General features: G+C 47.3%; 1 protein-coding gene across 1 annotated transcript in view; it reads right to left on the reverse strand.

The window, feature by feature from the left end:
• The window catches only part of TAF1 (TATA-box binding protein associated factor 1), a 493,091-nt gene that overhangs the window by 11,641 nt on the left and 453,671 nt on the right, over window positions 1–27,779 (reverse strand). Inside the window, 1 exon segment of the mRNA XM_030210565.1 lies at window positions 20,848–21,025. Coding sequence (XP_030066425.1) covers window positions 20,848–21,025 — 178 coding nt within the window.

The raw sequence follows: 27,779 nt of genomic DNA on the forward strand, positions 1-27,779 counted from the left end.
TCAGTTCTGGTCGCCTCATCTCAAAAAAGATATAAAGGAATTGGAGAAGGTGCAGAGAAGGGCGACAAAAATGATAAAAGGGATGGGACGACTACCCTATGAGGAGAGGTTAAGATGGCTAGGACTCTTTAGCCTAGAGAAAAGGCGGCTGAGGGGTGATATGATAGAGGTTTACAAAATAATGAGTGGGGTAGAGCGGACAGATGTGAAGCGTTTGTTTACACTTTCTAACAATAATAGAATCAGGGGACATAAGATGAAATTAGAATATGGTAGGTTTAAAACAAATCGGAGATAATTTTTCTTTACTCAGCGCGTAGTTAGACTCTGGAACTCATTGCCGGAGAAGGTAGTGACGGCAGCTGGCCTTGCTGAGTACAAAGGGGATCTGGACAGATTCCTAAAGGAAAAGTCCATTGATCGTTATTAAATTTTGGGTTTTTTGCCAGGTTCTTGGGACCTGGACTGGCCGCTGTCAGAGACAGAGTGCTGGGCTTGATGGAACTTTGGTCTTTTCCCAGCGTGGCGGTGCTTATGTGCTTATGACACATATTAGACGAAATATCACCCTTACGAACAAGAACTTCACGCAGACACAACACGATACCGTGGTACAATGAAGAACTAAAAAAACTAAAAACACAATCCAGGAGACTAGAACGCGCATGGAAAGAAATAAAAGATGAACAAACACTCATGGCCTAAGATGACCGCCAACTAAGCCGACACTGCTCCAGAGACCCTGATCGGAACGCGGTTCAAGAACGAGACCACTGGCCACCGGATCATCGGGCCATCGGACCACCGAGCCCATGCGTGCTGGCCGCTGCTGGATCGGACCGGTGATCCCCCCTCGTGGCCTGGTCAGTTCTTGCCCCGATGTCGCCCGAGCAGATGGCCTCACCTGGGAGAGGGGACCAGGAGGCCCGAGAGCAGAAGCAACCAGGGCCTGAACACTGGAGACTGTCATGCGACAACCCTCGCGGTCGAATCGGTGCCGGGAGCAGCTCCCTCTCAGACCGGAGCCCTGGACGGCACGGATTGGGCTCCCACACCCACCTTCAGCCCAAGATCGACGGCGAGAGAGCCCCTAAGCAGATCGCGGAGAGTGCCGGAGAGCACCGAGCAGAGCTGCAGCTAGCTGGCCAGTGGCGGTTGAAGGAGAGGCAACCAGCTGACCACTCCGCTGACATCCTCTCCGACGCAACCGGTCGCCGCGGGTCTGTTGCAGCTCTCCCCTGCCACGGAGGTAGCGCTGCCCCGCTGACATCGGGCGCCCACCAGCAGCCCAGCTGTTCCAGCCGGTCAGACGCCCGCCCAGAGAGGAGAGCAGGAGAGAGGAGTCCACAGATGCGCTGCAGGAGCTGGGAAGAACAAAGGGGAGCACCCACCGACCGAGTCGCGGGGGACCTACGACGCTGAGATGGACCACATAGCACCACACCGCATGAGCTGACCATCACGGCGAGAGCAGCTCGGCCCACGTGGGATCCAGCCTGAGCCTTCCACCAAGTATACCCACTGAGGTACTGATCACAGGAGGCTGATCAGTGAAGATCCCAGCCCAAACGACCACCACCGGCTAGACAACCAGTTTACAACTCTACCCAACCAACAGTACAATGCCCTCGCCAATGGAACCTCTCTGCCTCCAACCACCAGAACGATGTCCAGAGAAAAACAGTTCTGCGCCTAGGACATCACCCCCGAGCATCTGACTGTGAGTAACCTAGCTATCCCCAAACTGACAACAAAATGAACACAATCAAAATACTCCTAAAATCTACTCCCTTTCACTGATCCACCTAACACTATCCATCCCACTTACAGAAAATAATATCATACCCATCCTACAAAATCAGCAAAGGCTGATCAAACACTCCACACCTCATCAAACTGACACCCACCAAATTAAAGGAAGACTATCTAAATATGGTCAATACCAGCAAAACGGTAGGAAAGATCACAACAAACATGCACCAACTAACCAACAAACGACAACTAACAAAAATCCACATATCATCAAACCTAGAAGCCCCATTCCAAAATATCCAAGTGGGCAACATTAATGCTAAGTCCGTAGTTAACAAAACAACAATATCAGACTGGATCAGCTCAGAAAACCTCAATCTTATCTTCATCAACGAAACATGGATCCACGATCAGAAGGACCCCATAATCCTCGAACTATGCCCTCCAGGTTACAAAATCACTCACTGGACCAGAACAGAAAACAGAGGAGGAGGCATAGCGATAATCTACCGAACCCAATTCACCACCGAAACCATCGCCGAATCCATAACACCCCAACTAGAAATTGCATCACTCTGTAAATGTGTTGTTAGACTGAGTCAAGTAAAATATGTATTTCTGGACTCTCAACAATTAACAACATTTATATCAGCTAGAAGACCAATAGCTGGAGTTTAAATTTATGCTCTGTTCATATATGCCGCATATTTTGATTTAGAGACTTATGATAATCCTACATTTGATCCTTGAAATCCCCTTATTTTTGGACTTGAGTGTTTATTTCTTTAAATTTATTTCACTTTGTACTGTTGGTATTGTAACTTAACACTTTTCTTAAACAAGATGTTTTCTTGTAAAGTAATTTGAAATATCAATTAAAAAAAAAAAAAAAAAAGAAATTGCATCATTCAGAATCCATAACAAAACCCTGACCGATCATCTGAACTGTGTCCTGTTTTACAGACCGCACGGTAATTGGAATGAAAGCCAGCCTATTTTCACGGACTTCATCTCAAACACTTGTGTAAACAACTTCAATACATTAATAATAGGTGACATAAACCTTCACCTAGAAGACCCCAACACCACCAACGCACGTGAATGTAAAGACTTCCTACAGTCCTGGGATCTCAAATTGCCTCACATGCAAGCTACCCACATCGAGGGACACACACTAGACCTCCTATCACACAAACTGTCCACAGATCATAACCTATTAATAACAGACATCAAATGGACAGAAATACCTTGGACCGACCACTATAAATTGAACCTAAACTAGCAGAAAGGACTAAACCTACTACTACTACTACTACTATTTGACATTTATAGAGCGCTACTAGGGTTACGCAGCGCTGTACAATAAACAAAGAATGACAGTCCCTGCTCAAAGGAGCTTACAATCTAGAGGACAAGACGGACAAGGAGAGCAGACAAGCAATAACTGGAGTAGACAATCAATAGTTGGAACAGTCTAGGTTACTAGGTACAATGTTAGGTTCCGAAAGTGACATTGAAGAGGTGGGTTTTGAGAAGAGATTTGAAGATGGACAGTGAGGGTGCTTGGTGTATGGGCGCAGGGAGTCTATTCCAGGCATAGGGTGAGGCGAGGCAGAAAGGGCGGAGCCTGGAATTGGCAGTGGTGGAGAAGGGTACCGAGAGGACAGATTTGCCTTGTGATCGGAGGTTAGGGGTGAGGAGTAGGTTGCAGTAGTCAAGGCGAGAGGTAATGAGAGAGTGGATGAGAGTTCGGGTGGTGTGCTCGGAGAGGAAGGGGCGAATTTTGCTAATGTTATAGAGGAAGAAGCGACAGGTCTCGGCTATCTGCTGGATATGCGCAGAGAAGGAGAGGGAGGAGTCGAAGATGACTCCAAGGTTGCGGGCAGATGAGACGGGGACGATGAGGGTGTTATCAACTGAGATAGAGAGTGAAGGGAGAGGAGAAGTGGGTTTGGGTGGGAAAACAATAAGTTCAGTCTTGGCCATGTTCAGTTTCAGGTGGCGGTTGGACACCCAGGCAGCAATGTCGGATAAGCAGGCCGATACCTTGGCCTGGGTTTCCGCAGTGATTTCTGGTGTGGAGAGATAAAGCTGGGTGTCGTCAGCATAAAGATGATAGTGGAAACCATGAGAAGAGATCAGGGAGCCTAAGGAAGAGGTGTAGATTGAGAAAAGAAGGGGCCCAAGGACAGAGCCTTGAGGAACTCCAACAGAGAGCGGGATAGGGGAGGAGGACGAACCATGAGAGTGTACTCTGAAGGTACGATGGGAGAGATAGGAGGAGAACCAGGAGAGGACAGAGCCATGGAACCCAAAGGAGGACAGTGTGTCAAGAAGTAGGTTGTGATTGACAGTGTCGAAAGCGGCGGATAGGTCGAGGAGGATGAGGATGGAGTAGTGACCTTTGGATTTGGCGAGGAACAGGTCATTGCAGACCTTAGATAGTGCCGTTTCTGTCGAGTGTAGGGGGCGAAAGCCGGATTGGAGCGGATCGAGGATGGCATGAGTGGAGAGAAAATCAATGCAGCGGCTGTGAATGGCGCGTTCAAGTATCTTGGAGAGGAAAGGTAGGAGGGAAATGGGGCGGTAGTTGGAGGGACAGGTAGGGTCAAGTGATGGTTTTTTGAGGAGTGGTGTGACCACAGCATGCTTGAAGGTGTCCGGGACAGTTGCAGTGGAGAGAGAGAGGTTGAGGATATGACAGATGGTGGGGGTGATAGTAGGAGTGATGGTGATAAGTAAGTTGGTGGGGATGGGGTCTGAGGAACAGGTGGTGGATTTCGAGATGGAGAGGAGATGGGCGGTTTCCTCTTCGGTGATAGCAGGAAAAGAGGAGAAGGAGGCCTGGGTAGGTTGGTTGAAAGAGTGGGTTATAGGCTGAAGAGGAGGAGAAGGTTTGGTGGTGAATTCGAGGTTGATCTTCTGGACCTTGTCACGGAAGTAGTCGGCCAGAGATTGAGGAGAGAGTGAGGGGGGGGTGGGAGCGGAGGGCACTTTGAGGAGGGAATTGAGGGTGGCGAAGAGACGACGTGGGTTAGAGCTGAGGGAAATAGTTAGTTGGGTGTAATAGTCCTGTTTAGCGAGGAATAGGGAGGATTGGAAGGAGGATAGCATGAATTTGAAGTGAATGAAGTCAGTATGGGCGCGAGATTTCTTCCAGAGGCGTTCAGCCGAACGGGCGCAAGAGCGAAGGTAACGGGTGCAAGGGGTCAGCCAGGGCTGGGGATTGGTACGCCTTGTGGGACGGGAGATGGACGGTGCAAGGGTGTCTACAGCAGAGGAGAGAGTGGCATTGTAAGTGGAGACAGCTATGTCAACAGATTTGGAGGACATGATGGAAGGGAGGAGATCAGAGATACTAGAGGATAAGGTGGGGGGTCAACAGCCTGGAGATTTCTGGACGTAGTAGTTAGTGTTGGGCGAGATTGAGGGGGAAGGTGCTGAAGTGTGAATGTGATTAGGTGGTGGTCAGAGATAGGAAGAGCTGAAACGCAGAAATTGGACGGTGAGCAAGTAGAAGAGAGGACGAGATCAAGACAGTGGCCAGATTTGTGAGTAGGGGTTGTGGGGCTCAGTTGGAGGTTGAAGGAGGAGGTAAGAGTGAGGAACTGAGAAACATAAGAGTCGGATGGGTTATCAGTGTGAATGTTGAAGTCACCAAGAATGAGGGATGGGGATGAGGGCTCAAGAAAAACAGAGAGCCAGGCATCGAAGTCGATAAGGAAGGAAGGGAGGGATTTATCAGGGGGGCAGTAGATGACTGCAACTCTGAGTGGCAGTGGGTGGAATAGATGGATGGAGTGAACTTCAAAGGATGAGAAGCAGTGAGACTGAGGTAGGTGGAGAGGTTGAAAACTGCAGGAGGGCGAAAGTAGTAGCCCGACGCCGCCACCGCGGCCAGTTGGGCGGGGTGAATGGGAGAAAAGATAACCACCGTGGCATAGGGCTGCGATTGAGGCAGAGTCGTCAGGGGTGAGCCAGGTTTCAGTTAGGGCGAGCAGTTGAAGGGAATGGGAGATGAAGAGATCGTAGGTGAAGGGAAGTTTGTTGCAGATCGAGTGGGCGTTCCACAGGGCGCACGAGAAGGGGAGGGAGGAGGGGGGGGAGGGGAATAGAGATGAGATTGGAGAAATCGTGGGGACGTTTGCATAGATGAGATGAGGACGAGGACAGGTGTGGGGGACCTGGGTTGGGATTGATGTCACCCGTGGATAGCAGGAGAAGGAGCAAGAGAGTGCGGAGAAGGGTGGGTGAGGAAGGGCGACGAAGGCGACGAAGACGGGATGCGCTTAGGAGGAAAGGGGAAGGGTTCATGGCAGGAAGGAGGTGTTGAAGGTTGAGAGCTAGGAAGGAGGAGGACGACAGTAGGGATGGTGAGGTGGTGAAGTACAGGGGTAGGGTATTGCAGTAGTGAGCAGGACGGAAGAGGACAGGGATGGGTAGTGAGATCGTGTGGTATACAGCGGTGGGAGGGGGAAAAGATTAGGGAGGGACAGGGCAAGGAATAGGATGTGAATGGGGGCCATGAGTAGTGACTGAGGTGTTCACAGGGCAGGTGGGTGGGTTGGGACAGGCAGGTGAGGGTGAGCAGTTGGGCAGGGAGTGATGAGTTGGGAGTGATGAGTTGGTAGGAAGATGGGCTGGGATGAAGGCAGGTGTAAGGGTGGGTGGTAGTCAGCTAGTAGGCAGGTTGAGTGGCAGGAGTAGGTGAGTGCAGTGGAGAGCACAGCAGCAGTACTGGAACAAGCTGGAATGGTTTGAAGCAGGAGCTGGCGGACTAGAACAAGCTGAAGCAGACAGACTGGAACAGGCTGGAACAAGCTGATGCAGACGGACTGGAACAAGCTGAAGCAGACAGACTGGAACAGGCTGAAACAAGCTGAAGCAGACGGACTGGGACACGCAGAGTCAGGCAGTATGGAGCAAGCTGGTTGGAGCAGAAGGCCTGGAGTAAGCAGGGAGAGGCTGGATCAGGCGGACTGGAACAAGCTGGAGCAGAATGACTGGAGCAAGCAGGGAGAAGATGGATCAAGCGGACTGGAACAGGTTGAAGCAGATGGACTGGAGCAAGCAGGGAGAGCAGGATCGGGTGGACTGGAACAAGCTGGATCAGGCGGACTGGAACAAGCAGGACGAAGCTGGAACAGGCGGACTGGAGCAAGCAGGAAGAAGCTGGATCAGGCGGACCGGAGCAGGCAGGAAGAAGCTGGATCAGGCAGACTGGAGCAAGCAGGATGGACTGGAGCAAGCAGGGAGAGCAGGATCTGGCAGAATGGAACAAGCAGGATTGAGAGCATTTGTAGGTTAGTAGGAGGAGCTTGAATTGTATGCGGTGTCTGATCGGAAGCCAGTGAAGAGACTTGAGGAGGGGGGTGATGTGCGCATAACGGTTTTGGCGGAAGATGAGACGAGCAGCAGAGTTCTGAATAGATTGAAGGGGGGATAGATGGTTAAGTGGGAGGCCAGTGAGGAGCAGATTACAGTAGTCAAGGCGAGAGGAAATGAGAGCGTGGATAAGAGTACGAGTGGTGTGTTCAGAGAGGAAGGGGCGAATTTTGTTGATGTTGTAGAGAAAGAAGCGACAGGTCTTGGCTGTCTGCTGGATATGGGCAGAGAAGGAGCGGGAGGAGTCGAAGATGACTCCAAGGTTGCGGGAAGATGAGACGGGAAGGATGAGGGTGCTGTCGACTGAGATAGAGAGTGGAGGGAGAGGAGAAGTGGGTTTAGGTGGGAAGACAATGAGCTCAGTCTTGGCCATGTTCAGTTTCAGGTGGCGGTTGGACATCCAGGCAGCGATGTCAAATAAGCAGGCTGATACTTTGGCCTGGGTTTCTGCGGTGATGTCTGGTGTGGAGAGATAAAGCTGAGTGTCATCGGCATAAAGATGATATTGGAAACCATGAGAGGAGATCAGTGAGCCCAGGGAAGAGGTGTAGATTGAAAAAAGAAGGGGCCCAAGGACAGATCCTTGAGGAACCCCAACAGAGAGCGGGATGGGAGTGGAGGAAGAGCCATGAGAATGAACTCTGAAGGTGCGGTTGGAGAGATAAGAGGAGAACCAGGAGAGGACAGAGCCCTGGAACCCAAGTGAAGATAGTGTGTCAAGAAGTAGATTATGATTAACAGTATCAAAGGCGGCGGATAGGTCAAGGAGGATGAGGATGGAGTAGTGACCTTTGGATTCTGCAAGGAACAGGTCATTACAGACTTTAGTAAGAGCCGTTTCCGTCGAGAGTAAAGGGCGAAAACCAGACTGAAGCAGGTCAAGGATGGCATGAGAGGAGAGAAAATCGAGGCAGCGGCTGTGAACGGCGCGTTCAAGTATCTTGGAGAGGAAGGGTAGGAGGGAGATGGGGCGATAGTTGGAAGGACAGGTAGGGTCAAGTGAAGGTTTCTTGAGGAGCGGTGTAACAATAGCATGCTTGAATGAGTCGAGGACAGTTGCAGTGGAGAGAGAGAGGTTGAGGATATGACAGATGGGGGGGTGACAGTGGGAGAGATGGTGTTAAGTAAATTGGTGGGGATGGGATCAGAGGAACAGGTGGTGCATTTCGAGGAGGAGAGAAGTTGGGCTGTTTCCTCTTCGGTGATATCAGTAAAAGAGGAGAAGGAGGCTTAGGTTGGATAGTTGAGGGCGTGGGTTAAAGGGTGAAGAGGAGGAGGTGGCTTGGTAGCGAATTCAAGATTGATCTTTTGCACCTTGTCGCGGAAGTAATCGGCTAGACATTGAGGAGAGAGTGAGGGGGGGGTGGGAGCGGAGGGCACTTTGAGGAGGGCGTTAAGGGTGGCGAAGAGGCGACGAGGGTTGGAGCTGAGAGAATTAATCAGGTGGATGTAGTATTCCTGTTTGGCAAGGAATAGGGAGGACTGGAAGGAGGATAGCATGAATTTGTAATGACAGAAGTCACTTTGGGTGCGAGATTTCCTCCAGAGGCGTTCAGCCGATCGTGCGCAGGAGCGAAGGTATCGGATGCAAGGGGTCAGCCAGGGCTGAGGATTAGTATGTCGTGTGGGACGGGAGATGGATGGTGCAAGGGTATCCAGGGCAGAGGAGAGAGAGGTGTTGTAAGTAGAGACAGCCTTGTCAACAGATTCGGAGGACGTGATGAGATTGGAAATTTGAGCGGAAAGGGTGGGAGGGTCGACAGCCATACACCAGCACACACAACCTACACCATGAGAGGGCAAATAGATTCACAAGTATTCTGGCAACTGATATATGACAACGAATGGAAAACACGAACGGACTCCATACACTACCTCAATCATTGGGAGAATAGATGCAGAACCGTACTAAACGAAAAAGCACCCTTAAAGACCAGAATATCAAGAAGACAAAACTCGAAACCATGGTTCAATGACGAATTTAAAAAACTCAAAACAAAATCCAGGAAACTTGAACGAGCATGGAAAAAAACAAAAGATGAACACACACTCAATGCATAGAAACAAACACACAGAAAATACAAATATGCAATAAGACAAACCAAAAGGTCCTATTACAAAACTAACCAGCACTCCGACAGCAACTCCTCAGAACAATTGAGGCCGAAGCAAAGAAGGCCTGGAGGCAGTGCTTTAAATAGTGAAGCAATCAGAGCAAACCAAACTCAGGTGCATCCAACATGGCAGCCCCCATAGGAGATCCTCCCATGACCAGATATGAAGTTCCTTCCTGTTCTCGTTTAGACAAGATGACTGCCCCCTCCTGAGCTAGCCAAGATGGTTGCTGCTCTTGCTCCAAGCCAGATGACGGCTGCCAGAAATTATTTCAACTCGTAAATAAATTACTGGACACCACCCCTATCGCCACAACCAACACAGACATCCCACCAGCATACAAACTCGCTAATTACTTTAACAAAAAAATAATAAAACTACGCAGCACAACACCAACATCGAAAACTTCTTCAATGACCTGCACCTAATCCCTGGTGGATGCCCAGCTGACCGTATCTGGTCAACATTTACTCTCATCACAACTGTTATCAGTTACAAAAATGACTTGTAGGTTTGCCAACACCCACTGCAAACTGGATATATGTCTCAGTCATCTACTCAAATCCGCCCCCGACCGCTTCATAGCAGACCTCACATCCCACCTAAACTTCATGCTACAACAAGGTCTCGTCCTCGAGGAATATGGTAACATCCTACTCACCCCAATCCCTAAAGACAACAAGAAAAACACAAACGATCTAACCAACTACCGTCCAGTTGCATCTATCCCACTAGTAGTCAAACTGATGGAGAGCTTGGTGACCAAACAGCTTACGGAATACATGGACAAGTTCTCAGTATTACACGACTCACAGTCCCCACCATAGTACTGAAACTGTCCTAGTCACTCTCCTGACCAAATTCAAGCAAGAAATAGCCACAGGTAAAAGTATACTTCTCCTCCAATTCGACATGTCGAGCGCATTTGACATGGTCAATCACAATATACTACTAAGACTCCTTGGCCACTTCAGGATTGATGGAAATGTACTACTACTTAACATTTCTAAATGTACTTAACTGGATAAAGGGTTTTCTAACCACCAGAACTTGTAAACTCAAACTCAAATATATCACCACCGTGGAAAGCTACCTGTGGAGTACCTCAAGGATCACCATTATCACCAATACTCTTCAACATGATGATGATCCCACTGGCAAAGTCCCTATCCAACCGAGGCCTCAATCCGTTCATCTATGCAGACGACGTCACAATCAACAACAATCTACAATCTACTGAACACTGAAAAAACACACTGCCTCATCCTTTCATCTCAACATAACAAGTACAAACTCACAACCATAAACACCCCAGAATACACCCTCCCTACCTCAGACAGCCTAAAAATACTCGGCGTCATAATCAACCAGAACCTTACCCTTGAGAGCCAAGTAAACACCGTAATAATGTTCTATTCAATGTAGAAACGTAAAGGAATGAAACTTTTTTTCCCCGAGGGATATTTTTCGAAACCTAATACAATCAATGGTCCTAAGCTATGCAGATTACTGCAACGGAATCTATGTGGGCTGTAAAGAACAACTCGCAAAAAAACTCCAGAACGCCCAAAACACAGCTGCCAGACTGATATTTGGTAAAACACACTTCGAAAGTGCCAAACCCATCCGAGAAAAGCTACACTGACTCCCAATCAAAGAACGGATCATCTTTAAAATTTGCACCTTGGTCCACAAAATTATCTATGGCGTAGTCCCAGGATACATGACAGACCTTATATATCTACGAAACAGAAACAGAATCGGATCATCACGATCTTACCTACACTTACATTACCCAAATTGCAAAGGACTTAAATACAAAACAACTTATGCATCCAGCTTCTCCTACATAAGCGCACAACTATGGAATGGACTCCCAAAAGTTGTGAAAATAATCCATGACCATCTAAACCAGGAAATCACTAAAAACCACCCTCTTCAAAAAGGCCTACCCCACCGATCCAACGTAAATCCCCACACCCAGCAACACAACATAACCAATGATTGTACTGGACAATATACAATCTTCATTCTCTTCGACGCTCATGGTGCCTGATACACACCTACCTCGTTCGACCACAATATAACCTTACTACTACTACTACTACTTAACATTTCTAGAGCGCTACTAGGGTTACGCAGCGCTGCACAAATTAAACAAAGAACGGTCCCTGCTCAAAGGAGCTTACAATCTAAAGAACCTTGTATTTGTTATCAACCGACTGGCGAACGCCTTTATTGTACTATGTAAGCCACATTGAGCCTGCAAATAGGTGGGAAAATGTGGGGTACAAATGTAACAAATAAATAAATAAATGCATGGAAACAAACACAAAGGAAATACAAATACGCAATAAAACAGACCAAAAGGTCATACTTCAAAACTAAAATAGGTCCAGATTACAAAGACACGAAGAAACTATTCCATCTCGTGAACAAACTACTACACACAACGCCAGTCACCACAACCAACACTGACCTACCGTCTGCAGACAACCTTCCTAAATACTTCAACGAAAAAATTGTAAACCTACGCAAAGCCTTACCCTCAAGACAACACGAATATCGAAAACTTAATTAACAGATTAGACCCAACCCCTAGTGAACACCCAACCCCAGGTCAAAATTTGCTCTTCTCACCGCTGATACAGTTACCCAGGCGATTAATAGGTACTCCAACAGCCACTGTCAATTGGATACCTGCCCCAGCTAATAAAATCCGCCCCCCACCGCTTCATAACAGACCTCACATCCCACCTAAACTTCATGCTTCAACAAGGTATCTTCCCCTACAAAAAAGGCAACATCCTACTCACGCCAATACCAAAAGATACCAAGAAAAAAACAAATGATATCACCAACTAACGCCTAGTAGCATCTATCCCACTGGTAGTCAAACTAATAGAAGGAATGGTAACCAAACAACTTAACGCGAATGCTACATACCTGTAGAAGGTATTCTCCGAGGACAGCAGGCTGATTGTTTTCACTGATGGGTGACGTCCACGGCAGCCCCTCCAATCGGAAAACTTTACTAGCAAAGGCCTTTGCTAGTCCTCGCGCGCCGATGCGCACCGTGCATGCGCGGCCGTCTTCCCGCCCGAACCGGCTCATGTTCGTCTGTCCCATATGTAGCAAGACAAGACAAGGGAAGACACAACTCCAAAGGGGAGGCGGGCGGGTTTGTGAGAACAATCAGCCTGCTGTCCTCGGAGAATACCTTCTACAGGTATGTAGCATTTGCTTTCTCCGAGGACAAGCAGGCTGCTTGTTCTCACTGATGGGGTATCCCTAGCCCCCAGGCTCACTCAAAACAACAAACATGGTCAATTGGGCCTCGCAACGGCGAGGACATAACTGAGCTTGACCTAACAATTTATCCAACTAACTGAGAGTGTAGCCTGGAACAGAATAAACATGGGCCTAGGGGGGTGGAGTTGGATTCTAAACCCCGAACAGATTCTGAAGCACTGACTGCCCGAACCAACTGTCGCGTCGGGTATCCTGCTGCAGGCAGTAATGAGATGTGAATGTGTGGACAGATGACCACGTCGCAGCTTTGCAGATCTCTTCAATAGTGGCTGACTTCAAGTGGGCCACTGACGCAGCCATGGCTCTAACATTATGAGCCGTGACATGACCCTCAAGAGCCAGCCCAGCCTGGCGTAAGTGAAGGAAATGCAATCTGCTAGCCAATTGGATATGGTGCGTTTCCCCACAGCCACTCCCCTCCTGTTGGGATCAAAAGAAACAAACAATTGGGCGGACTGTATGTTGGGCTGTGTCCGCTCCAGATAGAAGGCCAATGCTCTTTTGCAGTCCAAAGTGTGCAGCTGACGTTCAGCAGGGCAGGAATGAGGACGGGGAAAGAATGTTGGCAAGACAATTGACTGGTTCAGATGGAACTCCGACACAACCTTCGGCAAGAACTTAGGGTGAGTGCGGAGGACTACTCTATTGTGATGAAATTTAGTGTAAGGGGCCTGGGCTACCAGGGCCTGAAGCTCACTGACTCTACGAGCTGAAGTAACTGCCACCAAGAAAATGACCTTCCAGGTCAAGTACTTCAGATGGCAGGAGTTCAGTGGCTCAAAAGGAGGTTTCATCAGCTGGGTGAGAACGACATTGAGATCCCATGACACTGTAGGAGGTTTGACGGGGGGCTTTGACAAAAGCAAACCTCTCATGAAGCGAATAACTAAAGGCTGTCCTGAGATCGGCTTACCTTCCACACGGTAATGGTATGCACTGATTGCGCTAAGGTGAACCCTTACAGAATTGGTCTTGAGACCAGACTCAGACAAGTGCAGAAGGTATTCAAGCAGGGTCTGTGTAGGACAAGAGCGAGGATCTAGGGCCTTGCTGTCACACCAGACGGCAAACCTCCTCCATAGAAAGAAGTAACTCCTCTTAGTGGAATCTTTCCTGGAAGCAAGCAAGATGCGGGAGACACCCTCTGACAGACCCAAAGAGGCGAAGTCTACGCTCTCAACATCCAGGCCGTGAGAGCCAGAGACCGGAGGTTGGGATGCAGAAGCGCCCCTTCGTCCTGTGTGATGAGGGTCGGAAAACACTCCAATCTCCACGGTTCTTCGGAGGACAACTCCAGAAGAAGAGGGAACCAGATCTGACGCGGCCAAAAGGCAGCAATCAGAATCATGGTGCCTCGGTCTTGCTTGAGTTTCAACAAAGTCTTCCCCACCAGAGGTATGGGAGGATAAGCATACAGTAGACCTTCCCCCCAGTCCAGGAGGAAAGCATCTGATGCCAGCCTGCCGTGGGCCTGAAGTCTGGAACAGAATTGAGGGACCTTGTGGTTGGCTTGAGAAGCAAAGAGATCTACCAAGGGGGTGCCCCACACCTGGAAGATCTGCCTCACTACTCTGGAATTGAGCGACCACTCGTGAGGTTGCATGATCCTGCTCAACCTGTCGGCCAGACCGTTGTTTACGCCTGCCACATACGTGGCTTGGAGCAACATGCCGTAACGGCGAGCCCACAGCCACATGCTGACGGCTTCCTGACACAGGGGGCAAGGTCCGGTGCCCCCCTGCTTGTTGATGTAAAACATGGCAACCTGGTTGTCTGTCTGAATTTGGATAATTTGGTGGGACAGCCGATCTCTGAAAGCCTTCAGAGCGTTCCAGACCGCTCGTAACTCCAGGAGATTGATCTGCAGATCGCGTTCCTGGAGGGACCAGCTTCCCTGGGTGTGAAGCCCATTGACATGAGCTCTCCACCCCAGGAGAGACGCATCCGTAGTCAGCGCTTTTTGTGGCTGAGGAATTTGGAAAGGACGTCCCAGAGTCAAATTGGACCAAATCGTCCACCAATACAGGGATTTGAGAAAACTTGTGGACAGGTGGATCACGTCTTCTAGATCCCCAGCAGCCTGAAACCACTGGGAAGCTAGGGTCCATTGAGCAGATCGCATGTGAAGGCGGGCCATGGGAGTCACATGAACTGTGGAGGCCATGTGGCCCAGCAATCTCAACATCTGCCGAGCTGTGATCTGCTGGGACGCTCGCACCCGCGAGACGAGGGACAACAAGTTGTTGGCTCTCGTCTCTGGGAGATAGGCACGAGCCGTCCGAGAATCCAGCAGAGCTCCTATGAATTCGAGTCTCTGCACTGGGAGAAGATGGGACTTTGGATAATTTATCACAAACCCCAGTAGCTCCAGGAGGCGAATAGTCATCTGCATGGACTGTAGAGCTCCTGCCTCGGATGTGTTCTTCACCAGCCAATCGTCGAGATAGGGGAACACGTGTACTCCCAGCCTGCGAAGCGCCGCTGCTACTACAGCCAAGCACTTCGTGAACACTCTGGGCGCAGAGGCGAGCCCAAAGGGTAGCACACAGTACTGGAAGTGACGTGTGCCCAGCTGAAATCGCAGATACTGTCTGTGAGCTGGCAGTATCGGGATGTGCGTGTAGGCGTCCTTCAAGTCCAGAGAGCATAGCCAGTCGTTTTCCTGAATCATGGGAAGAAGGGTGCCCAGGGAAAGCATCCTGAACTTTTCCTTGACCAGATATTTGTTCAGGGCCCTTAGGTCTAGGATGGGACGCATCCCCCGTTTTCTTTTGCACAAGGAAGTACCTGGAATAGAATCCCAGCCCTTCTTGCCCGGATGGCACGGGCTCGACTGCATTGGCGCTGAGAAGGGCAAGGGGAGTCCGCAATACGCTGCTGGATCCTATTCTCCAGGTCGGAGGCACGCAGCCATGAGAGTCTGCGCATCACCACACCTTGAGCAGCGGCCCTGGACGCAACATCAAAGGTATCATATACCCCTCTGGCCAGGAATTTTCTGCACGCCTTCAGCTGCCTGACCACCTCCTGAAATGGCTTGGCTTGCTCAGGAGGGAGCTTGTCCACCAAGCCCGCCAACTGCCGCACACTGTTCCGCATATGTATGCTCGTGTAGAGCTGGTAAGACTGGATTTTGGCCACGAGCATAGAAGAATGGTAGGCCTTCCTCCCAAAGGAGTCTAAGGTTCTAGAGTCCTTGCCCGGGGGCACTGAAGCATGCTCCCTAGAACTCTTAGCCGGCTTTCTTTAGGGCCAGATCCACCACACCAGAGTCGTGAGGCAACTGAGTGCGCATCAGCTCTGGGTCCCCATGGATCCGGTACTGGGACTCAATCTTCTTGGGAATGTGGGGATTACTTAGAGGCTTGGTCCAGTTCGCCAGCAATGTCTTTTTTAGGACATGATGCATGGGTACTGTGGACGCTTCCTTAGGTGGAGAAGGATAGTCCAGGAGCTCAAACATTTCAGCCCTGGGCTCATCCTCCACAACCACCGGGAAGGGGATGGCTGTAGACATCTCCCGGACAAAGGCCACAAAAGACAGGCTCTCGGGAGGAGAAAGCTGCCTTTCAGGGGAGGGAGTGGGATCAGAAGGAAGGCCATCAGACTCCTCGTCAGAGAAATATCTGATGTCCTCCTCCTCCTCCCACGAGGCCTCACCATCGGTATCAGACACAAGTTCATGAACCTGTGTCTGAAGCAGTGCCCGGCTCGACTCCGTGGAAACACGGCCACGGCGGAAGCGTCGAGAGGTAGACTCCCTCGCCAGCTCCGGCGAAGCTCCCTCCGCCAACGTCGTCGGGGAGCCTTCCTGGGAGGCGACCGCAGTCGGTACCGCAAGCGGCACCGATGTCGGAGACCTCACCCCGGGCAAGGGGCCAGCCGGCGCCTCACTCGACGGTACCGGAGGCGCAAGCACCCCCGGTACCGGAGGGGAAGGGCGCAACAGCTCTCCCAGGATCTCTGGGAGAATGGCCCGGAGACTCTCGTGCAGAGCGGCTGTGGAGAAAGACATGGAAGCTGATGCAGGCATCGAGGTCAGAGTCTGTTCCGGGCGTGGATGCTGTTCCGGGCTGTCCAAGGTGGAGCGCATCGACACCTCCTGAACAGAGGGTGAGCGGTCCTCCCGGTGCCGACTCCTACTGGGTGCCGACTCCCTCGGCGACCCAGAGCTCTCGGTACCGATGCGGGAAGGAGACCGGTGTCGATGCTTCTTTGACTTTTTCAAACGAAGCATGTCACCGGAACTTCCCGGTACCGACGAGGACGACGTAGAATCCAGCCGTCGCTTCCTCGGGGCCGAGGCCGAAGAAGGTCGGTCTTGGGGGGGGCTGTACCGCAGGAGCCCTCAGGGTAGGGGGAGACCCACCCAAAGGCTCACCGCCACCAGGAGGGGAATGGACAGCCCTCACCTGCACTCCAGTCGAAGCACCACCGTCCGACGACATCAGCACTAGTGGAGGTCCCGGTACCACCGACGCTGACGCAGCCTTTCGATGTCTCGGTACCGACGATGTAGAGGGTTGATGCCTCGATGCAGTCGATGCTGAGGTCGAAGGTCTTGAAGCTGTCGACGTCGATGCACTCGATGCCCCCGGTGCTGTTGCCGACGAAGAACCTGAGAACAACAAGTTCCACTGGGCCAATCTCGCTACCTGAGTCCTCTTCTGTAAAAGGGCGCAAAGACTACAGGTCTGCGGGCAGTGCCCAGCCCCCAGACACTGAAGACACGACGCGTGCCTATCAGTGAGCGAGATTACCCGGGCGCACTGGGTTCACTTCTTGAAGCCGCTGGGAGACTTCGATGACATGGGCGGAAAAATCACGCCGGCGAAATCAAAACTCGTAATGGCGATATAGGCACCAAAAATAGGGAGAGAAAAACCCCGAACCAAGGCCTCAAAAAAGGCCTACCCCGAAAGCGAAAGGAAACTTACGCGGGGTAAAAGCTGGAAGCACGGGAAAGGGGGTAAAGACAGTAAAGGTCTTCTATTTTTTTTTTTTTCGGCGAAAATCACGAAGACGCGCGAGGGTCAACTTAGAGGGGTGCGAAACGGCGCAAAAACACGACCATCCCGAGCGCGGACAAAAGAAGACTGATGAACACGAGCCGGTTCGGGCGGGAAGACGGCCGCGCATGCGCGGTGCGCATCGGCACGCGAGGACTAGCAAAGGCCTTTGCTAGTAAAGTTTTCAGATTGGAGGGGCTGCCGTGGACGTCACCCATCAGTGAGAACAAGCAGCCTGCTTGTCCTCGGAGAATGAGTACATAAACAAATTCACAATACTACACGACTCACAATCAGGATTTCACCCCCTATACAGTACCGAAACAATACTACTTACTCTCCTAACAAAGTTCAAGCAGGAAACAGCAATAGGTAAAAGTAGTCTTCCACTCCAATTTGACATGTCCAGTGCATTCGACATGGTCAACCATAATATACTACTAAAACTCCTAGATTACTTCAGAATCGGTGGAAACACTCTCAAATGGATCAAGGGATTCCTAACCACCAGAACATATCAAGTGAAATCAAGAACAAACATATCTTCACCTTGGAAACCAGACTGCGGAGTACCGCAAGGATCACCATTATCACCGATACTTTTCAACCTCATGATGACCCCACTAGCCAAGGCCTTATCCATCCAAGGCCTTAACCCATTCATCTACGCTGATGATGTTACAATATACATCCCCTACAAACACGATCTGGCAGAAATCACAAATGAAATCAAGCTCAGTTTAAACATCATGAACTCATGGGCAAATGCATTCCAACTAAAACTCAACACTGAAAAAACACATTGCCTCATCATCTCATCCCAATACAACCCATACAAACCCACAAACATTAATACCCCAGGTTGCATCCTCCCAATCTCAGACAGCCTGAAAATTCTCGGAGTAACAATCGACCGGAACCTCTCATTAGAGAACCAAGCGAAATGCACAATAAAGAAAACCTGGACACCCAAGAGACAACGAAACCAAAGACCGAAATGGACATTTCTTACTCTTCCTTCTCTAAGTTCCCCCATTGTATTACTATACATGAACCTAATCTACCACAATATCACCTTGTTTATTAGGTAAATCTCTTTTATCTGTACCCTTCTCCTCCACTGCTTACTCCAGACTCCGTTCCTTTTATCTTGCTGCACCATATACCTGGAATAGACTTCCTGAGCCAATACATCAAGCTCCATCTCTGGCTGTCTTCAAATCTAGGCTAAATGACCAACTTTTTGATGCTGCTTTTAACGCCTAATCCTTACTCACTTGTTCAGTACCCATGTTTTATCATTCCAATCTTAGTATATCCTTATCCCTTATTTGTTCTGTTTGTCTGTCCTAATTAGATTGTAAGCTCTGTCGAGCAGGGACTGTCTCTTCATGTTCAAGTGTACAGTGCTGCGTACGTCTAGTAGCGCTATAGAAATGATAAGTAGTAGAATTTGTTCATGCTGAAACTGGCAAACGCCGTAACGGTACATTGTAAGCCACATTGAGCCTGCAAATAGGTGGGAAAATGTGGGATACAAATGTAACAATTAAATAAATAAAAATTAACAAACTGCTAATAAACTCTAAGGCTCCGATGCTCAAAAGTAAACGCAGGTGCCAGAAGCCATTAGTGTCAATCTAGCTCCTGCATTTACCTGCCCAGAATGTTCAGAGAGGTCTAGCACAGGACACCATGAGCACACCAGGCACTAGTGCAGATAGCATGCAAATGTAGCTAAGCTCATGTTAATGAGGACATTTTGTATTCCTCTCCAATGCTCACAAAAGAGCGCCAGAAACAAAACTAATTTACCGTCTCAAAAAATAACAGCAGGTCGGCATAAGCGTTAGTGTGTTGGAAGAGAGGATTTCCCACGATTCTCATGCTCCTTTCCTCAAAATCTGCCAGTTTTGATTGCTTTTTGGAAGTAGAAGGAAGTCCATGCAAACCCTTAAGTGCTGGTTGAGAGAAACAGCAGCCCCATGCAAAAGCACACATTGGTGTCTGTTTCCTATCCTATATAATAAAAAGCACCTCCAACATTCTGAAGCTGACTCCGTGGCACTGTGGCAGTGTAGGGTTCGTAAGTCTGTAGTTCAGCATTTCATTGGCTCTCACTGTCAACGAAGAACCAATCAGACAGAACGGAACTTGGAGGAGGGAAGTGGAGTGGATTGAATCTCTAACAATCATATACAGGGAGGTACGAACATCAATGGAGGCAAGTGCACAGAACGGAAGGGAAGACAAACATTTAATCACTTTGTCACTCACACACATCACATCACACACACACAGACATCACACACACACACACACACTCAAATCACTCTGTGTATCTCTCTCTTACACTGTCTGTAAAACACATTGTCACTCTCAGTCTCTCACATGGGCAACTGTATGTTGCGTTCTCACGAGTAAGGAGCTCTTCTGATGTGATTGTTAAACTGATTGAAGGACCTGAACAAGGAAAACGTTTACCACACTGTAACCCAGTTTACACAAAAAATATTGTATATAAAGAAATCTTACACATGTAAACAACAATTATATTCGGAATACAACCGTGGAAACATTAATGGCAGGAACTCATTACATTGCTAGCGGCCGTTTCATTGCATTAAGAAACGGGTCTTTTTTACTAGTGTCTAAATATAAGTGTCCAAGCTACCAAAAAATTAAAAATGCTTATATTTAGGCCGCAGAAAATAGATGCTAATATGTGCTTCATGTACAGGTTTTTTACCAGGCAAATGCGCATAGGAGCCAAGCTTACCGTGGAACTTTTCTGCCAAACACAATCCTCCTGCCAAGCTCCTTAATGCTCAAACGCTATGAGTGTGCCTATAGTTGCATCTCATTTGCATTGAGCATTAGGGCATTGTTCTTCTGCACTGTTCTGGCGGCATTTTTACAGCGCTATTCGGAATACTGCTAGCATATTGAGTATCGGGGCCTAAGTACTTTTACAATTTGTTTGTCCAATGTGGATTTGATTGCTCCTTGAAAAGACTCATGCAAGGTACAGTGAACTGTGGCCCTATCTAGCTCATTTGTGGCCCCAACAATGTAAAACAGTTGCCCTCAGATGCATGCTATCCATCAAAATGTCTCCATGAAGACTAAGTAAGCCCAAAAATTACGTCTACTCTACCTATGCCAGCTTTGGCTAGAAGGGTCCAACTGTAAAAAGCCCTTCAGTAAATGTGTGGGTGCATGTTTTTAAGAGTGGAGACTCGTTCTTCCGTACTGTTTCATGGGATCTGGTTACCTGATGTTACTGTCCTCCAAAACATGGGATGCATGTCCACCATCTCCATCATAAGACATCATACTTTCTTCATTATCCATTCCCATTCTGGTATTCTCCTGTAGCACATGAGGATGTTTCAGTTTCATTCCATCAGATTCTACATCAGAGTCACTGCCACTCTCACTCAGTTGGATAGCTGCCAGTTACAAACGAAGACAGTGGTTAGAGAACAGAACCAAATATATTCATAGCTCAACCACCATACTGTGTCTTCTCTAGGAAAGAACAACTTGGAACTTCATTTATCTTGACTCCAAAGCCTATTTCAGTATTCACTTCTGCTAACCTGCTTTTCACTTTCAGGAAAAACTCTAAAGTGGGATACAATTAAATGAAAACCATAATCAAACACAAATAATAATTCATAAACTAATATAAAAAAAATATGCTACATGCTTGACCGAATATTAGGAAAAAAAGCAATAAAATCCCCTAATCTTGAAAAACCTATTTAAAGATCTAAATCTTAATTTTCTTATGGAAAACTAAGTAATTAGGTTCAAGCACACTTTTACTGGAATTACATTCCAGAGAGTAGATGCAAAAGTGTTAGTTGTTTGTACCATAAATGTACCTGGCTGCTACTGATGGTGGTCCTGTTTGTAAGTCTGCAGGTTCCCAGCAGTTTTGTCAACATTCTCTCTGTGTTCTCTGTGATTCCTATGAAGGTGATGCCAGCCTTGCATTCCAATATTAAGTTAGAACCACAGTGGCATATGTGCTACTACTGCAGGACCAGGGAGCAGGTTGTGTTCCTTGGAAGCTCCTTAGGTCACCTCCAATGACCTTCTACTGCTTTTGTCATTTTTCTACCATAATTATGATGCTGAAACCTTACTTACAAGGTATGTCTTTCTCTGTTCACCTGTCATGTTTTTTGGGGGGGGACAAGGCAGGGTCAAACTAGGCGTCCAGAATATGTTTTTTGAAGGGAGGGGCAGCAACACTGCTCTTGCTGCCATGCCTTCCCCCACTATCACTCCCCTATCATCTCACAGGCCAGCTGGAAAATTAAAGAAACACTGGCATTGTGTGGGCCCTGTCAGTACAGACTCACACTGATGCACCACTTGGTCCTGTCTCCCTCAGACAGGAAGACTGCCAGGGCCCATACAGTGCTGATGCTTCTTCAATTTTTGGACTAGTCTAGGAGGAGGCGGGGCGGCAATGGCAGGCCTGGCAGTGAGAAGGGAAAGGGGGACATGCGAAAAATTAAGAAGTTGGTCACCTGTGGGGGGGGGGGGGGGGGGGGGGGAGAAGAAAGAGAGATGCTCGAGTAGTAGGGGCAGGGGAGCACAGCTAAAGGCTTGACTACAAGGGGAAGGGGGGGCAGCACATCTGAAGGGTCAAATGTAAAGAAATTATAGGACAATTATTTATGTTAATGCCCTAGTTAGCTGAGCCATATGTGTGAAGGGATAAAGAAAGATATAAATAACAATTATGACCCTTACAACTGACATACGTTGATAATTCCTTATTTCACATAAATTATTAAGCAGCAATTTTTTTTTATTTCAACAATTTATATCCCATATTAAACTGAAAAAATACACAATATCAAAGAAAAACATCAAACAATGACAAAGAAAATAAGAAAGAGCTGTCAAGACAAACCAATCCCTATTCATCCACATTCACTTCTACAAAATAAAAAGTCTTCAATAATTTTTTTAATTTCTGAAGATCTGTACAAAGTCTTAAATGGCTTGGCAGACTGCTCCACAAATAAGCCCCAGCTATAGAGAACACACAATTTCTTGTTTCAGATAACTACTACTACTACTATTTAGCATTTCTATAGCGCTACAAGGCGTACGCAGCGCTGCACAAACATAGAAGAAAGACAGTCCCTGCTCAAAGAGCTTACAATCTAAACGAAAAACAGATGTTTCTTCACCACACAATGTAATTCTCATTGTGGTTCACACATGAGTAAAGAATCCACAAAATATTGTGAAATCTTACCATATATACGCTGATGTATCAAAGTCAAGATCTTATATTATATATGAAATCTCATTGGCAACCAGTGTAAACATTTCAAAGTGAGAGAAACATGCTCAAATCTCTTCACTCCTCCATTCAAACGAGCTGCTGCATTCTGAACAATTTTAATTGTGTTCTTATTAAAAATATATGGAAAAGAAATAATTCGAATTCTTTTACTCAGTAAGATGTTACACTGATTCAATAAAATATATTTAATTTAGCTTACCCACACTTTTACTCTATAGTTTTCTCTTTCTTTCTTTCTTTGTTTGACTTAGACTTTGCTGCCTCAACTGTCACAAACAGTTGTGTGCAAAGGCGTCTGTTACACAAAGTTACAGCATATCAGATGCTACCTCTAGCTCTGAATGGAAGTCTCTTACCATGATCCAAGGAAGCTCCCCTCTTGGGTCCAGTTCGTTTCTCCATGTCACATTCTTCGGTCCCTCTGCTGGGCTGGAGACCTCCTTCTGTCAATGGATCTTGTCCAGGAAACCCCTTCTTAAATAGGGTTTGTATCCATTGACATTAATGGTATTTTTTTTTTTGTTATTAACTCTAGACAGTCAAAAATGGGTACAACGCCAGCTTGGCATTTCATGACTGGTCCAGTTTAATGAGGTATAAGTCATGGGAGGTTAATCCTGTGATGCAAATACTTAGCTTAATATACACAACCCATTCTTTGATAGGCCCATCAAAGGGGAATCTCAATAAAACTACCCTCCAACCATCCATGTGGGTGGGCATATTAGGTTACTATGACATTAAAGTAACCTTGCACATGGTTCTTGCAAATCCCATGATCTTTGACAGAGTAAACATTCAAGCTCCATGTCGACATATTCTGGTAATTTTTTTTTTAAGCACAAAAGAATCCTAAGAATGTAAGAGTAGCCATATTGGGTCAGACCAATCTAGCCTAGTATCCTGTTTTCCAAATAGTGGCAAGCCAGGTCACAAGTACCTGGCAGAAACCCAAATTGTGGCAACACTCCACACTACAAATCCCAGGGCAAGCAGTTGCTTCCCATGTCTGTCTGAATAGTAGACTATAGACTTTTTCCTCCATGAATTTGTCCAAACCTTTTTTTAAACCCAGATACGCTAACCGCTGTTACTACCTCCTTCAGCAAAGAGTTCCAGAGCTTAACTATTTCTTTTTAAAGTATTTCCATGTAACTTCCTCGAGTGTCCCCTAGTCTTTGTACTTTTGGAATGAGTAAAAAATCGATTTACTTCTACTCGTCCTACACCACTCAGGATTTTATAGACCTCAATCATATCTCCTCTCATCCGTCTCTATTCCAAGCTGAAGAGCCCTAACCTCTTTAGCCTTTCCTCATACGAGAGGCGTTCCATTCCCTTTTATCATTTTGGTCGCTCTTCTTTGATCCTTTTCTAATTCCGTTATATCTTCTTTGAGATACAGCGACCAGAACTGAACGCAATACTCAAGGTGCGGACGCACCATGGAGCAATATAAAGGCATTATAGTATTTTCAGTCTTATTCACCATTGTTTGTAAACCCATCGGGTCCCGGGGCTTTATTGGGGGATAGTCCATGAATCGCCTGCTCCACTTCCTCTAACGTAATGGATCCTCAAGAGCTTAGCCGAGATTGGGTGACAGAGCCGGTGGTGGGAGGCGGGGATAGTGCTGGGCAGACTTATACGGTCTGTGGCCAGGGCTGGTGGTTGGGAGGCGGGGATAATGCTGGGCAGACTTATACAGTCTGTACCAGAGCTGGTGGTTGGGAGGCGGGGCTGGTGGTTGGGAGGCGGGGATAGTGCTGGGCAGACTTATATGGTTTGTACCAGAGCTGGTGGTGGGAGGCGTGGCTGGTGGTTGGGAGGCGGGGATAGTGCTGGGCAGACTTATACGGTCTGTGCCCTGAAGAGGACAGATACAAATCAAGGTAGGGTACACACAAAAAAAGTAATGCATCCCTTTCCTAATAATTCCTAGCATCCTTTTTGCTTTTTTGGCCACCGCCGCACACTTCAGCATATTATCTACAATGACACCCAGATCTTTTTCTTGAGCGTTGACCCCCAAGGTGGACCCTAGCATCAGGTAACTGTGATTTGGATTATTCTTTACTGTGATTCGGATTATTCTTTTAGAAAGAATGTTTAGAAGAAATGGATCAATGGAATCTTAACGGAGATTGGGCGGCAACACCGGTAACTGGGAAGCAAAGCCAGTGCTGGGCAGACCTCTACAGTCTATGCTTTGATCATGACTGAATAGATATGGATGGGCTAGAGTGTAACTGTTAAGGGGCTTCAATGTTAACTTCAGAAATTTAAGTACAAGAACAATGCTGGGAAGACTTCTACAGTATGTACCCTGAAAATGACAAGGTCATATCAAGACAAATATACATATGAAGAGTCACATACAATGCGTAATGAGTTTATCATTTTGGGCAGACTGGATGGACCACACAGGTCTTTATGTGCCATCATAGACTATATTACTATGGTACATCAGCTTGGATCAATAATCCCAACAGCTCAATTCTCATAATATTGCATTTCAGGCCTAGTCTGAAACACCTAAGGAGCTAAGCCTAATTTGACCTAGCTTGTAGACCATAAAACAACCCCAAAACTGACTACAACGTAACTACAGGGGAGAGAGAGTTGGGCAGCATAGCTGAAGTTCCAACTATAGGGCAGAGGGAAGTGGTACAGTCGATGATTCAACTACATGGGGAAACGAGTGACACAGCTGAAGGTTCCAGTATGGGGAGAGGAGGTGGCGGCACGGCTAAAGGTTCACCTAGGGCATTTGACAATCTTCGGCTGCCCTGGATGATGCAGGCTTCCTGAAATCTATTCATGCTCCTCTCTCTCCAATTACGAGATTGAAAAGCTTTGGCCTCTCTATATGGTTGCAGTTCCACTGGTATTCTCCAAGATATTCCCAGATCCACTCAGCTTAGTGTTACATTTAGACCTGCTCAATGTTTACTTTCTTAAGTCCAAAGGTGCCCTTGCCACAGAACTCATTACTTGCAAATACATCCATATGTATGCTGTCTAAGAATCTGTCTTAGACCAGGGTATGAGGACTTCTTTATATATAATTGTCCCCACAATTTCTCTTATTACTAATGAGGCAGCATGGGCAGAGAAAAATCATATTTGTTAATTCTAACTTTGGTTCAGTTCTGAAAGTTGAAGAATGCCATCTGGTTTAGATTACTTAGAAGTCTAACTTTTGCTAGACTAAGAGGTTAGAAAGGTCAGAGAGAAATGAAACTTTCACTGTCCCTTTTTGGGGTTAATGTTAGTTCAAAGGTATTATTTACCACATCTGTATACCATTATCAGTAAGGCATACTGGACGGCTTTGTAGGCAGATTAAAGGATTAGCTTAAAGTGTTTAGAAGAAAATAGTTAGAAGTTCTTGATATGTAGATTTTGTCTTATAAGGAATTCTGATTTCTGTTTATTTTAGAATATGTTTTATTCTGTGTAATTAATAAGTTCTATTTCTATGTAGAATATCTTTTCAATTCAGTGTTACATCAGTGTCTGACTTTCAAGTAAGACTGCAGTTGAAAAGGTCATTATCTGGTTTGAATTATCCACAGTCCTAGCGAGTTCTGTGAAGGAAGCTAATAGGTGAAAGAGGTCAGGAAAAGTCAACTTACTTCCTTGATGGATTATAGCAAAATGTAGGACTGTATGCCATTAAGTAAGACTGGCCCCTTAGCCCCTAAATGAACCCAGTTTAAGCTATGACTGGGATTATGTGAATAATAATGAAATGCAAGAGATAGGTGCCCCATTGTCTAGTGTGAGAGGCCCCAGATCATAGGTCAGTTTAGGAAATATTAAACCTATGTAACTGATATTTTTGAATATATGTGTAGAGATGATCGGTTCAGACAGGGTAATCAATCTATTCTTTACCATCTGGAAAGTAAGGGGGGCTAGAGGGGTTTAAAACTGTATATAACTGAGAGCAGAAGCAGTTTACGTCAGAAGAGAGCTGAAGAGGACAGACAGAAGCCACAAGACACAGAGAGCTGAGAAAGAGAAGAAGAGATTTAGTGCTGATGTTCTACTTTGTTTGCTGGCAAATAAAGAAGATTTCTCTCTCATTCTGGTGTGTGCTGTTTGACTCCTGAAGTACCACAGATTCTGCTAACAATAGTGGTAATTCCTGCAACACTAACAGAGCTGCATTAATAAATAGGTGGGGGGGGGGGGGGGGCAAGGAAGGGCAGGAGTAGAAGTTCTTTTTGCTCATGTGGGCAGTTTGTGCTCTAAACATTTTGGAAGTCCTCTTACTTGCAGGCCTTCTCCCCAGCCAGTTCAAGAAACATTCTCCTCCTGGGAGGAAGTGACATCATTGGACAGGATGGGTGCCTGAAGACTAAGTTCTGAGTAACCCCCTCGATAAATCTTCAAGTATCAAAGCAATCCTGTTGAGATCTATCTCCTTTGTGGATAAGAAGTGTCTTAGAAGCGGCTCCAACGAGTGTTAAATCATGATCATCCAATCTTGCTAGGTTTGCTATAAGGGCAGTTCTGCAGTGAACCACAAGGCGGGTGCGTGGCCTTCATCGGAGCCTCTAGCATCGCAACCTGAGCTTATTCACCCTTCATGATTCAGCGGGAGATGTGGGGACTGAATGGCTGGCTGAGATCCCCGCTCTTGGCTTAAAGAAATTAAAACCTGATATGAGAGCTGTACGGGAGGAACTTAAGGCACTTGGAGTGGATCTGCATGAACTGGGCCATCGGACTGAGGACAGTGAGAGTCGGTTGGATGAACATGAGGAATCACTTGACTGATGGATAAGAAATCCTCAGTGGTCCGTGATACCTCTAGACCAACATAAGCATTGCCATAATGGGACAGACTGAAGGTCCATCAA

This window comes from Microcaecilia unicolor, chromosome 7 (assembly GCF_901765095.1).
Source record: "Microcaecilia unicolor chromosome 7, aMicUni1.1, whole genome shotgun sequence".
Taxonomy (NCBI): Eukaryota; Metazoa; Chordata; class Amphibia; order Gymnophiona; family Siphonopidae; genus Microcaecilia; species Microcaecilia unicolor.